Consider the following 11,666-nt stretch of genomic DNA (forward strand, 5'->3'; position numbering starts at 1 on the left):
GTGTTGTGACTATAAAATTATTTGTTGGGGGGGGGGAGGGGGCACTGAATTTGCCATTTGAGAATCCCTTCACTTGTCCCCTTGTCCCATTAACTTGCCAAGTATATTACATTAATTCCCTTAATTGAATGTTTTCTAAGAAGAAATGGCTCAGTACGAAATTACAGTTTTCTACTGGAGGAGTCTTCCAGTGATGAGACACCCCAGTGGCGCCCCCTTAACTTTGCATCCATCCCTCATAAGTAAGCTGCCCTGCACCCTCACTCCTGGGTGCTGGCCTCCTTTCCCCGGTTACCTCTCTTTCCCACCCTGCCCATCTCAGCACTGTCCTGGGAACCTGTGAAACCCGATGCAAGTGTCCCCACCGTCCCCTTTTCCAGAGTTCACATTAAGCCACTTTTGCTTTTAGGAAAGACCTACATCGGTAACTATTTTGCCCACCGAAAGAAATCCAAAGAGGATTTTTGCTTGTGTGAGAAGAGGTAAAAAGTGAGTTGCAGCAGGCTCTTACAGAGGCAGTGGGCAGCCTGCTCAGCCCCTTCACCGGGCACCACACTCAGCACCCAGCCTCAGGCTGCCACAGCCTTGACCTGGGTCTGTGAGCACCTGTTAGCAAGATGTGTTCTAAGGTATCAGAAAAGCCTAAGAGAGGGGCACCTGGGTGGCTCAGTTGATTGAGCATCTGACTTTGGCTCAGGTCATGATCTCATGGTTCATGGGTTCAACCCCCACGTCGGGCTCTCTGCTGGCAGTGCAGCGCCTGGAGCCTGCTTCAGATTCTGTGTCTCCCTCTCTCTCTGCCCCTCCCCCACACACATGTGCTCACTCTCTCTCTCTCTCTCAAATATAAACAAATATTTTTTAAAAAATTTAAAGAAAATCCAAAGAGGGGTTATTTTGGGGATCTAGAAACGCTCAAAATTTTTCCATATGAGTTAATGGTAATTGCTTTTTCACTTTCTGCCATTTTGGCTTAGGAACATTTCCCAGGAACGCTCCACCTTCAGATAGCAGGGGAAACCTGTAACGACTTATGACACAGCTGCAGCAAACACTTTCCTGGGAAAACCAGCGCTTTTTTCCTGTAGAAATGTGGTCACACCATAGTGCCCATGTCCTTCTCCTTCGGGGGCACTGTAGTGACGGGCCTCTATAGGCCTTCTGAGGCACAAAGCCGTGAGTCAGTGAAGTACCTTTCCCCACGTGAACATATAGCTGAGCAACTAAGCAGTGCACACGCTTTTGGAATGAAACCGTTTGTTGAGTCTGTGTGTGTTTTCAGAGTACATAGGTTAGTCTCCCCACTGGAGCACAAGCCCTGTCGGGGTCAGGCCTTTTTTCTTACTCCCTACTGTGTCCTGGGGGGCCCAGGTCAGAGCAGGCCCTGGCACCCTGCGGGCATTCCAAAAACAAAGGGTAAATGAATATGGCCATCCTGCCTGCAGGGAAGGTGTGGGACGCTCAGGAGTGGAAGGCATAAATATTCCTCCCCATCAGCACAGTGGCGCCAGTAAGCCAGACCACTACAGCAGATGCCGTTAACGTTCTCAGACCTACATGTCTGCTGCTTCTGAAGGATTCTGTGATCTGCTAGTAGGAAGGAGGAATGGCCTGCTATTTTAAAAAATGGTTCCGTTTATTTTCTGGTACTTAAGACCTAGTCCTCAGGGTGCAGTGCCTAGCTTTTTATCAAGAACTATGAAAATAAAGGTAGGATTACTTACTCAGCGTTTGGTCCCTTTGTCCTCTTGAGTATTATTTCCTTGCTTGTGTTACTGATATAGGGTAACTAAGCACCATTAACTTTGTAATAAGATATTTCTCCTTTACATTATATCCCTTTGCCAAGAAAACAAGTTGAATTCTCACACTATACTGGGAGGCCCTAAAACTTGGATTTTATTACAAATAGAGATTTCTACCCACCAGCGTGGGGAGACGAGATGCATTTGGCCTTAAGCCATAGCACATCTCCAGTTTGTTCCATGTCCTTAATGTCAGGCTCCTCTATCCTTGCTTCTTCAAACTGCTTTGGTTCATGGGAAAGAAGTCTGGTTATACTGGTTTGTGAGAGATTTCCTTCATTGGGCAGTTTGATTTGTTTTTCAGTCTGCTCCATCTGGACACAAACATCTGACAGTGGAAGAATTATTTGGAACCTCTTTGCCAAAAGAACAGCCAACCATTGTGGGTCTGGATTCAGAAGAAATGGAGAAGCTACCAGGAGATGCCTCCCAGAAAGAGCCCAGTTCATTCTTACCATTTCCCTTTGAGCAGTCAGGAGGAGCCCCTCAGTCGGAAAACCTGGGTGTCCATCCTGCTGCCCACCACTCAGTCCAAACTGAAGTCCCCGCCCCGGTGCTGATCACCCCTGCCTCCATCGCACAGTCCAGTGAAAAGCAGGCCCCCGGTTATGCCATGCCGCTGCGCCCTGTGCTCAGTCCGACTCTACCAGCAGAAGCTCCTACGGCACAGGTTCCCCCCAGCTTACCCCGAAACACCACCATGATACAGGCAGTGAAGACCACACCGAGACAGAGGTCTCCGCTCCTGAGCCAGCCGGTCCCTGAGCTGAGCCACACCAATCTGACTGCCACCCAGAGCCCCTTCAGGGCCCCGCTGAGCGTGACAAACACAGCTGGTACCTCACTCCCAAGCGTTGATCTTCTCCAGAAACTCAGGTTGACCCCACAGCATGACCAAATACAGACACAGTCACTTGGGAAAGGTGCCATGACACCCGGCTTCTGTCCAGCCGCCGGCCAGCTGGCCACACCTGAGAGCTTCATCGAGCCTCCCCCTAAGACCACAGCAGCACGGGCCTCAGCATCCCTCAGCAACATGGTGCTTGCTCCCCTTCAGGTACTGTCGGAGGCTGGGGGACTGACTGGGTGGTGTGGGGCTGCAGAGGCCTTGATGTTGATGCCTGTGACACAGTGGCTTCAAAGAGACGGCTGTCTGGTACATCTGGGACTGGAAGACGGGAGATGAGAAGCCCAGTAATGAACAGCCAGACCGTTGGTACATGGTGTTGTGACTCAGTTCCACTTTCCCAGATTCATCAACTGATACAAGCTAAAAACAGTATTGGTATTTTCCTGTCAGGCCATGCATTGTAGGGAGGTTTTTTGTTTCTGCCCAACAAGTCCCGGAGTCCACATTTGACCCAGGACCAGAGATCCAGATTGTCCCCAGATTTGGAGATACGGGATCAAGTAAAACTTCCTAGTGAAGCTCATGTTCAGCTGAGATCTAAAGACCTTCCCTGGGTGTAGAGAAGGGTTTGAGGTAGGGAAAATAGGGTGCAGAAGCCGAGAGATGAGACGCGTTTGCTGAACTTAAAGACCTGTAGTGTGGCTGGGCCTCCTGGGGAAGGAACATGGGGACGTAGGTACGGGCTGAGAGGCAGGACTGTAAACTCCGTGAAGGAGTCCGAGGCTTGTTCTCAGACCCCCAGGGGGCCTTTCTAGGGCTTTGAGGGGAGGTGGTGAGCAGGGAAAGGAGAAGTCAGAAGTGGGGCCACCGTCTGGAAGGAGGCCAGGCGGTTACACCAGCTTGAGCTGGTGGGGCCTGACCTCAGGAGTGTGGACCACCGGGTTTGTTAACAGGTGTGAGCAGTGGGACCTGGTGGTCGATTGAGGGTAGGGCGTGAAGAGGCTTGTCGCTCTGAGGGATGAGGCTGGTGAGTGTGCCGATGAGAGTCCGCTCCAATTGCAGTGATGTGTACACGATCACACAACTTCTCGAGAGGGGCACAGCCTTCTCTCGAGAGCAGTGTCGTCTTCCAGCGTTGCAGTCCCGTGCCCTTTAATAAGAATCCATAGTCTTAACATTTTACCAAATATTATACAGACAAGCCTGTCATAATAATTGTATGTGATTTCTTAGTTAATGGACTGTTCTGTTCCAGTCCTTTAAAATCTTGCACAGAAAGACAGGTAACTTAATATATTGGTTGTATTTTTAAATTTTCATTTTGGGCCATTTGTTGAGGTTCTCTGTAGCGTAAGGAGAATGTTCTAACAGATTGGTGTCACCCCTCTGCCACACCCCTGCCGCCACTGTTCCTGCTGCTCTAGACGCGCAGCCAGCAGTCTTGAACGCTGCCCCCTCGCTGTTAACAGTCTCAGGCCTACATGTGCCTCCTCGCAGGGGACACTTACACATGTGCACATTTCCATTTCCATTTCACTTAGGGCCTCGGGCTTCACTGAATTCGAATGTATTTGCTCTAACAAAAGAAGTTCTTTGTCTCCCAATGAATGAGGACAGAATGTAGCACGTGGAATGTGACTCTGCATGAGGACTGTTTAGTGCCACCTGTCCAGAGTCGATATCACCTTAGCGATGGCATCCCTACAGACTCCACAAATGTGCTTGGGCTGTCCCCAGCTCTTAGACACAGGTTTCCATTCTCTCCTTAGAGACGCCTTGATGGCTCTGCACACAGCCCCTCTCTTGGGGAGCCCGAGGGGTTGGAGGCTGTCCCAGAGCCCTGACCTCACAGGTGACACGTTGGTTACATTGTCACAAGTTGCTGTCAGCCTCTTCCCTCTAGAGTCTAGGAGCTAGTTAATGGCTGAACTATTCCTTATTGCTAATATGGGTTTATCCCCGGTTGCTGGGAAATCTTCATGGTCACTTGCTAGGTCTGTTCATCTTTTCTTTTTAAACATTGCAGTCTATGCAGCAAAACCAGGATCCTGAAGTCTTTGTCCAGCCTAAGGTGTTATCCAGTGCCATCCCGGTAAGGATCCCCTTTCTCTGAAGAACACGTTATACTTAAGTTCTTCGGCTGTGTATGCCATAGAACATTGTAACTGGAGTGGAAAGCTGTAGCTTTCAAGCCTAAGCCCTCTTGGATGCCCCTTGGAGGCCAGGCATCCCTCCAGCACTGGCCGAGTTCATCGCCACGGCCCCTGTGGGCTTCCAGTCACCCTCTCTGTACTGTTGGCTTCCCTGACCATACCCAGGGCAGGCTCAGCCACCGGCTGGGCCGAGCACTCTGTGTGTGTCAGCTGAGCGCATGTCAGCCTGGTTTCCATGAGGAGGGGATGCTCTTTGCCCTGGAAGAGCTATGATGCCCTGGTCAGGAGTCGGGCTGCGCTTCGGGCTCTCCTTGCTTCCCACGGCTGTAATGACAGAGCCTCCCAGGCCTGCGCACTCTGTCCTTTGCTTATTCTCTCCTGCTTCACTTTTTAAAAGTTGTCCCCACTCTCCATTACCTACCAGCCTCAAAATGCACACTTATTTTTTTCAGTTCCTAAACTTCTATGTTCCCATTTGCCTTTGAGCCTTTATGCCTCTCGAGTCTCAGAACATCCCCTGCAGCCAGCTCCTGACGGGTGGTGTGAACTGGTCTTCCCCGCACCTCACTCCGCCACATGGCAGTTTATAAATGAGGGGGGTGACAGATAAGAGAAAGGAATATAGATGTTTGTTGATTGTATCAGATGTGGGAATTATTATAATACTGATCATTCCTGGCTTAGTGTATTCCGATGGTTAGCCATCATTAGCATAGAAGCACATCTAAATGGGAGTAGATGTTTGTTTTATTTGTAAGAGTTGTATCTTCCGTACCTTTAGTGGTGTAATAAATGTATTAAACACTACAAAAGAAACTAATGCTTTGTATAACTGGATTTTTTTTATCATCCCCCCCATTTTGTAAGTAAAATATAGATAATAAAATGCAGATGTTTTATGAGTTTTAACACACATATATTCCTTGGGTAACCACCCAGTCAAGATACGTAACATTTCCATCACCCCAGAAAGTTCCCTCTTGCCTTCTTCCAGCCATTCCCCTGCTCCCCATATAAAACTTCACATCCTTAATTACCTTAGGATTGTTCTCACTGTGCATACCTGGCTGTGGTCCTGTTTCCCTTCTGTGATGATCAGAATTGACATCCCGATAAGTGGCCCTTCGTCCTTCAGCTAACAAGCTCTGTTCATGACCGTTGTCCCCTGCAGGTCGCAGGCCCCACGCTGGTCACTGCAACAACCACGGCAGTGTCCTCAGTCCTGCTGTCCCCCAGTGTCTTCCAGCAGACAGTTACAAGGTCCGCAGACCTCGAGAGGAAAGGCAGCGCGCCCTCTCCCCTGACTGTTGGGACAGCAGAACATCAGAGAAAGCCTTCCATTATTCTCAGCAAGGCGCAGCTCCAGGACACATTAATACATCTGATAAAGGTACATGGGACGTCGGCGGAGCCCTTAAACTTTCATTCTTTAATTTTTTAAAAAAAAATATGGAAGTTCTTCTTAGAAAATTAGTTCATAAAGTAAATTCAGGACTAGCCAGGAGTAATGTTTCTCTCTTTCTGAGCATACGCTCCTAGTGGAAAAGTGACTGAGTGAATTCCAGAGCATCGATTGCAGTTGTCTCCGGGTGGTGGGATTCTTTGGGTAATTAGTTCTACAAATCATGTATACAGGTTTTTTCCTAAGCTTTTTCAAGGAAGTAAGTTCTCCTGAGGTAAATGAAACCTTACCATCTCTTCCAGAACGATTCCAGCTTCCTCAGTACACTTCACGAAGTCTACCTGCAGGTTCTGACCAAGAACAAAGACAACCACAACTTATGACTGGAGCAGAATAAATCTGAAGGCAGAATGTCGACCTCATAAACAAATAGGCCTCATCATGGAAACTTCTAAACAGAACTTTAAGTTGTGAGAATCCTGAAATTGAGCCTATGAGAAAGAGACTCACTCCTTAAGAATGTTTTCCAAGTGACGTTCTCAGTGATAATGGAGGTTTCACTGTGAAGCATCACCAGCAGACCTTTGTTTTGACAAAAAAAAAAAAAAAAAGGCAAAAACAAAAAAAAGACCATTGTGTTAAAGTTGTGTGGGTGTTTTCATCAGCTCTAAGAAAGGATGTGAAATTAGGAGTCTGATTGTCAGCTTGCTTTCACTTTCGAGGTCTTAGGGAGGGGGGCTCACCAGCCTTGCAGCAGAGTTCAGCCCCACCCGCACCCCTTCCCCTGCTCCTCCCCTCCCCCCACAGAAACTCGAGCCTTAGGCTGACAGTCACGTTCTGAACAGAGCCGAAGTCCACTCTGTGCAAAGCAGCTTTGAGTTTTAAGGATCAGAGTTTAAGTTGGCAAATTAAGACTGATTTGTTCAAGTGAAGAATATTTTATATGAATGCCCCGTCTGGGCCTTAAAAGTTCTGAAATTTCTCAGCTGTGTTTTCTGCTAAGTGTCCCCAGTGCTGCCATGCAGTGGCTCCCAGGGCAGTGACACCGTGGGGCGAGGGCCCTGCCAGGCCCTGTGACGGTGTGGGAGTAGCATGTCACACCTTTGAAGCAGAGGCTGGGGCTGGTAAAGACCCAGTGCGGTCAGAAACCTTCACTTTACGTTAAACTCTTGAGTGGTTTGGAAAATGTTAAGTTTCGTGTTAAGTGTAGCCTTATTTTCCTTTTCTGTGTAAACACAGAAATCATTGTTGATTGTTTTCCTTAACACTTTGACAAAAGGATCAGTGGACCAATCTAACAAAGCCATTCTGGTTCCATTCCTCGAGTCTACTGAGAGAGGTTTTAAAGCTATGCAGAAAAGGGAGCCGTTATTCATACTGTCCTTACTTTATTGTAGAATATGGAGGTAAAAACAGCGTGTGAAATTCAGAACTTTACCAATGTATTCCTAGGCTGTGAGTACTTGTGCAGCCCAAAGTGTGAAAATATGTAAAGATGCTTTGTCATGCTGCTATTGACCTGCCATGATTTATATTTATTCTTTTATGGCATGTAATGGTGATTAGTAATATTTTAATGTAGATTTTGATTTATTTCAGCAATAGTAATTTTAAGATACTCTTTGAATGAAAGTGTCTTCGTTTCTATGATACAGATCATTTTGTAGTATTTAACCAATTAAGATGCACTGCTTACTTTTCTGAGCACTATTTAATGATGGGGTAAAAACCCAATTGGCTCAACCAGCTAGCATAAAGATTAGCTGTGAATAATGCTGATGGATGTGATGGTCCCTTGGGAACAATCATTTAAGCTTTAATGGTAACTCAATCATAAATCCATAGATTTTTTTTTTCTTAGCTGAGATTTTAGAAAATTAATTGTGAATGACATGTTTTAGTTTGGTCTTAGTTCTTTTTTAGCATAAAGAATACTTCATTTGATCTTGTTGATCTAAACATGCTTCCTGGGCACCTTTTCTGCTTGTCAATTTAGTGTCTTCTCTTTCTGTCTACCTAGTTATTTGTGAATTGCGCAAATGTCAGGGAAGCTCCTATGTTCTCATACTCCATTGGAAATAGTTGTTTTTTAAAAGTAGTGTATAAATTCAGCAACCAAAAATGAATTGCTCATATGTCACCCAGGAAGGAGAACGTCGAAGTAGGATATAGAGTGTTACAGCAGGAGATGGTGTTGGGGGGAGGTGGGGCGGGTGCGTGCCACTCCAGAAACAGTTTCTCAGAGGAGAGGTTTGATCACACCCCCAGTGTAGCTTCAGTGAGCTTTGGTACATGGAAGAATCAAGGGATTCTTGCAATCAGCATTTGACTTGAAATGATTTGAGTATGTATAATATTATGTGAGAGTTAAGAGCGACTTTCCTAAAGAGGGTCTGCAATCAGATCTGTTAATGTTCACCCTTTAATCCAAGCCAGGAATATGTTAGAGAAAAGAGAATCTATGATAAGGTTTCCTTAGCGGGAAAATCAACTTTTAAGTGCCCAAGTCATGGAGACTTGAAAAGGGTAAGCCTGTTTTCAACTCCCAGATTTACATAGGATTAACTTAAAATCCAGAAGCCAGAAGTTCACCATCATGATTACTAGGAAGTTCAGGCCAGAACGAGTCCCTAGAAAAGTCAGGCCGAGCCTGAATAGTCGCAGCTGGATGACCCTGGCCCGGAAGTCACAGCTCAGCTGCCTTACTCCTTGGTCACACTTCCTCTCCAGAACCTCATGCTGGCTTAGGCTGCATGTTTACATTGCTGCGGTGACTTCAAGGGAACCTTCATTTCAAACCGTAGTGAAGTCACAATGGACACTGAAACACAGATGCTTCTTGCTAGTTGTGCATTTAGGCCCCCGTGTCCATCTGTGCGCCCAGCCCCAGTGGGTGGCCCTGCTCTTGGGTTGTAGTTAACGTGGTGTCCTTGGATGGACTCCTGCACCTCCCAGACAGCCTTGCTCCTTTAAGGCAGAAGCCCCACCTCATCATGCGTCTCTCCAGGGTTCCTAAGGTGGGACTTTGAATCCTCAGCTTCCAAGTGACAGCCAGTGTCAGGAGAAGCCTCTCATACTGTCTGCATGGCAGCGTGTCCGCAGCTCGCCTTGCAAGGCTTTTCGGCAGTCGTCCCAGAGTGGGGTTTTGCAAACAGCCCAAGTCCACTTGGGTCCTTCTCTGCTGAAGGCTGCATAGACCTAGTTTAGAATGTGTCCGGCCCAATTTTGCATGTCAAGCATCTGTTCTTTTTCTGCCTATGTATCCTCATAAGAACTATAAACCCTATCAAATCCTGTACTAGGTAAATATTTTTAAACCGTGCAGCTTTATTATTCTTCCCCCCCACCCCCCAAGAATGTAGTTTGAAGGTTTCTCATTTGGGTAGTAGAGGCCATAACTGCCATTGTATTACTAATAATGCAACATGAAACTGAAGGTGCCTAACTGCATAAAAAATAAAATCAGCCATCACACAGTAACTGGGCAAAGCGTAGAAACAGGAATGAGAGGTGGCACAGGCACAGGGCGCCTGGTCCACGTGAGCGAGGACAAGGATTCACGGGGACGGGTGGCCTGCATTCTTGCTGCATATTTGCTGCTGAGCACGTGTTTCTTTCTTACCTATCTTTGGTTTTCTTTGGTTGTGTTCAAAGTACCTTCTGGAACCAAGAATGCCCTGTGTTTCCAGGTGTATAGAATGTTAAGATCTAAACCAAGTAAAGCAACTTAGACGAGCTTTTTAAAAGCCTTGCTTGAGAACATTTCCCTGAGTGGCCAGGGCCTCAAGGAGCCTGTTTTCTAGCAAATTCAGCAGGAGACGTGTGCAATGTTTCACTCGGTTTTGTATTTGACGTCTTCATTTGAAATGCTAAGATGCAATATCGTTCACTTTGAATAGGGAAAAATGCAGAAGTGTGTTTCCCTTTTATCTGTGTGATCCTTAAGAAATGTGTTTTTAAAATATGTGTTCTAAATGGTTTTTTATTCTGTATTACTTCTTTGGCCACGTTGCTCTCATGATTTTCCGTGTGCCAGATTCTCCGCTCCCTGAGGTGTGGAGGTGAGAAGCTCTGGGATTACAGCAAGGATTTTGTTCATGAGCAAGCGCAGTACTGCATCGTTAACATTTTTAATGGTATGGGTTTTATACCATCTGTGTATGTTTGCAAATATTAAGTTATTACATGTTTTCAAATGAGCATTTTTCATCCTAAATTTTATATGTTTGCAAATATATTTTTTTAATAAAAGTTCAAAACCAAGTTTTAGCACCTACTACATTTCAGTTGGGTTTTTATTTAATTTGTAGAAGTGGAACTTCTGAATGAGTTGCTACCCTTTGCCAGAGCCTCACACTGGTGAGATGGATTAAGGTGAGAGAACAAAGCTGCCAGAGAAAAGCCTTTGTCTGCCCGTTTCCAGCCGGGGGCCTGGCCTGCTGGGCCACAGGCCACGCGGGCTCCTGGGTGTGAAGCCCCGGAGTCCTGGCATCTGAATGAGCACCTCCTTCCCCAGTAGCTAAACATGAAGTGTGTAACTTAGGTGAGTAGACAGCTAAAGAACTTCATTTACTCTGCTGTGGTTTCCCCAGACACAGGGTATGATTTTTTTTTTTCCAATTTTTTATTTAAATTCTAGTTAGTTAACACACTGTACAATATTGGTTTCAGGAGTAGAATTCAATGACAACAACCAGTGCTCATCATGATAGAGGCTACACTTGTTTTTGTTGTTTTTTAGAGCAAGTGCAAGCAGGGGGAGGGGCAGAGGGAGAGACAGATTTTTCCTTTTTTTAAAAAAATGTTTATTTTGAGAGAGGGGGAGCAGAGAGCATGAGTGGGGGAGGGGCAGAGAGAGAGAAAGGGGGAGAGAGAATCTCAAGCAGGCTCCATGCCATCAACGCAGAGCCCATCATGGGGCTCAATCTCATAAACTTTGAGATCATGATGTGAGCCTAAATCAAGAGTTGAACCCACTGAGCCACCCAGGGACACTGAGAGAGGATCTTAAGCAGGCTACACGCTCAGCATGGAGCCCTCCTAAGGGCTCTATCCCATGACCTGGGATCATGACCTGAGCCGAAATCAAGAGTCGGCCACTCGACTGAGCCACCCAGGTGCCTCTAGGTTACACTTGTAATCACAGCCAAAAGCACTGTTCTGTAGGAGACTATGATCTGGGTCAGTTCCCACATTCGCTCCAATCACAAGTACCGAGCTATCAGGTGCCAGGCATCTAGGATGGTAAGAAGGGAAAGAGAGGGAGGAAACTCAAATACAATCATTATAGGAAACAGAGAAAAGTTTAAAGAGGAAAAATGGTTAACCATCCACCTCCCTAACGACTATTAACATTTTAGTAATCCAAATGAAGTTTAGTTTAACTAAGTTGTCAACAATTTAGTTTCCAAACAAAATTCTCCATAAAATGTTTGTTATAAGTGCCTACTTTCTTA

General features: G+C 46.3%; 1 protein-coding gene and 1 long non-coding RNA gene across 3 annotated transcripts in view; one reads left to right on the plus strand and one right to left on the minus strand.

Moving 5' to 3' along the window:
- The window catches only part of DCP1A (decapping mRNA 1A), a 59,325-nt gene extending 48,839 nt beyond the window's left edge, over positions 1-10,486 (plus strand). For both annotated transcript variants that reach the window (XM_077749482.1, XM_077749491.1), the window contains 4 exons: positions 2,110-2,862; positions 4,682-4,747; positions 5,980-6,198; positions 6,513-10,486. In XM_077749482.1, the coding sequence (XP_077605608.1) occupies positions 2,110-2,862; positions 4,682-4,747; positions 5,980-6,198; positions 6,513-6,593 (1,119 nt within the window). In that variant the 3' untranslated portion in view covers positions 6,594-10,486. The remainder of the gene's footprint in view (positions 1-2,109; positions 2,863-4,681; positions 4,748-5,979; positions 6,199-6,512) is intronic.
- On the minus strand, positions 3,023-6,604 carry LOC144219490 (uncharacterized). Its single transcript, XR_013331434.1, has 3 exons — positions 6,501-6,604; positions 5,872-6,001; positions 3,023-3,805 (listed from the first exon to the last, which is right to left on the minus strand). It is a non-coding gene; the product is annotated as an uncharacterized LOC144219490 (long non-coding RNA).
- Positions 10,487-11,666: the final 1,180 nt, after the last annotated feature.

Source organism: Crocuta crocuta, unplaced genomic scaffold (assembly GCF_008692635.1).
Source record: "Crocuta crocuta isolate KB4526 unplaced genomic scaffold, BGI_CrCroc_1.0 scaffold463, whole genome shotgun sequence".
In the NCBI taxonomy this organism is placed as follows: domain Eukaryota; kingdom Metazoa; phylum Chordata; class Mammalia; order Carnivora; family Hyaenidae; genus Crocuta; species Crocuta crocuta.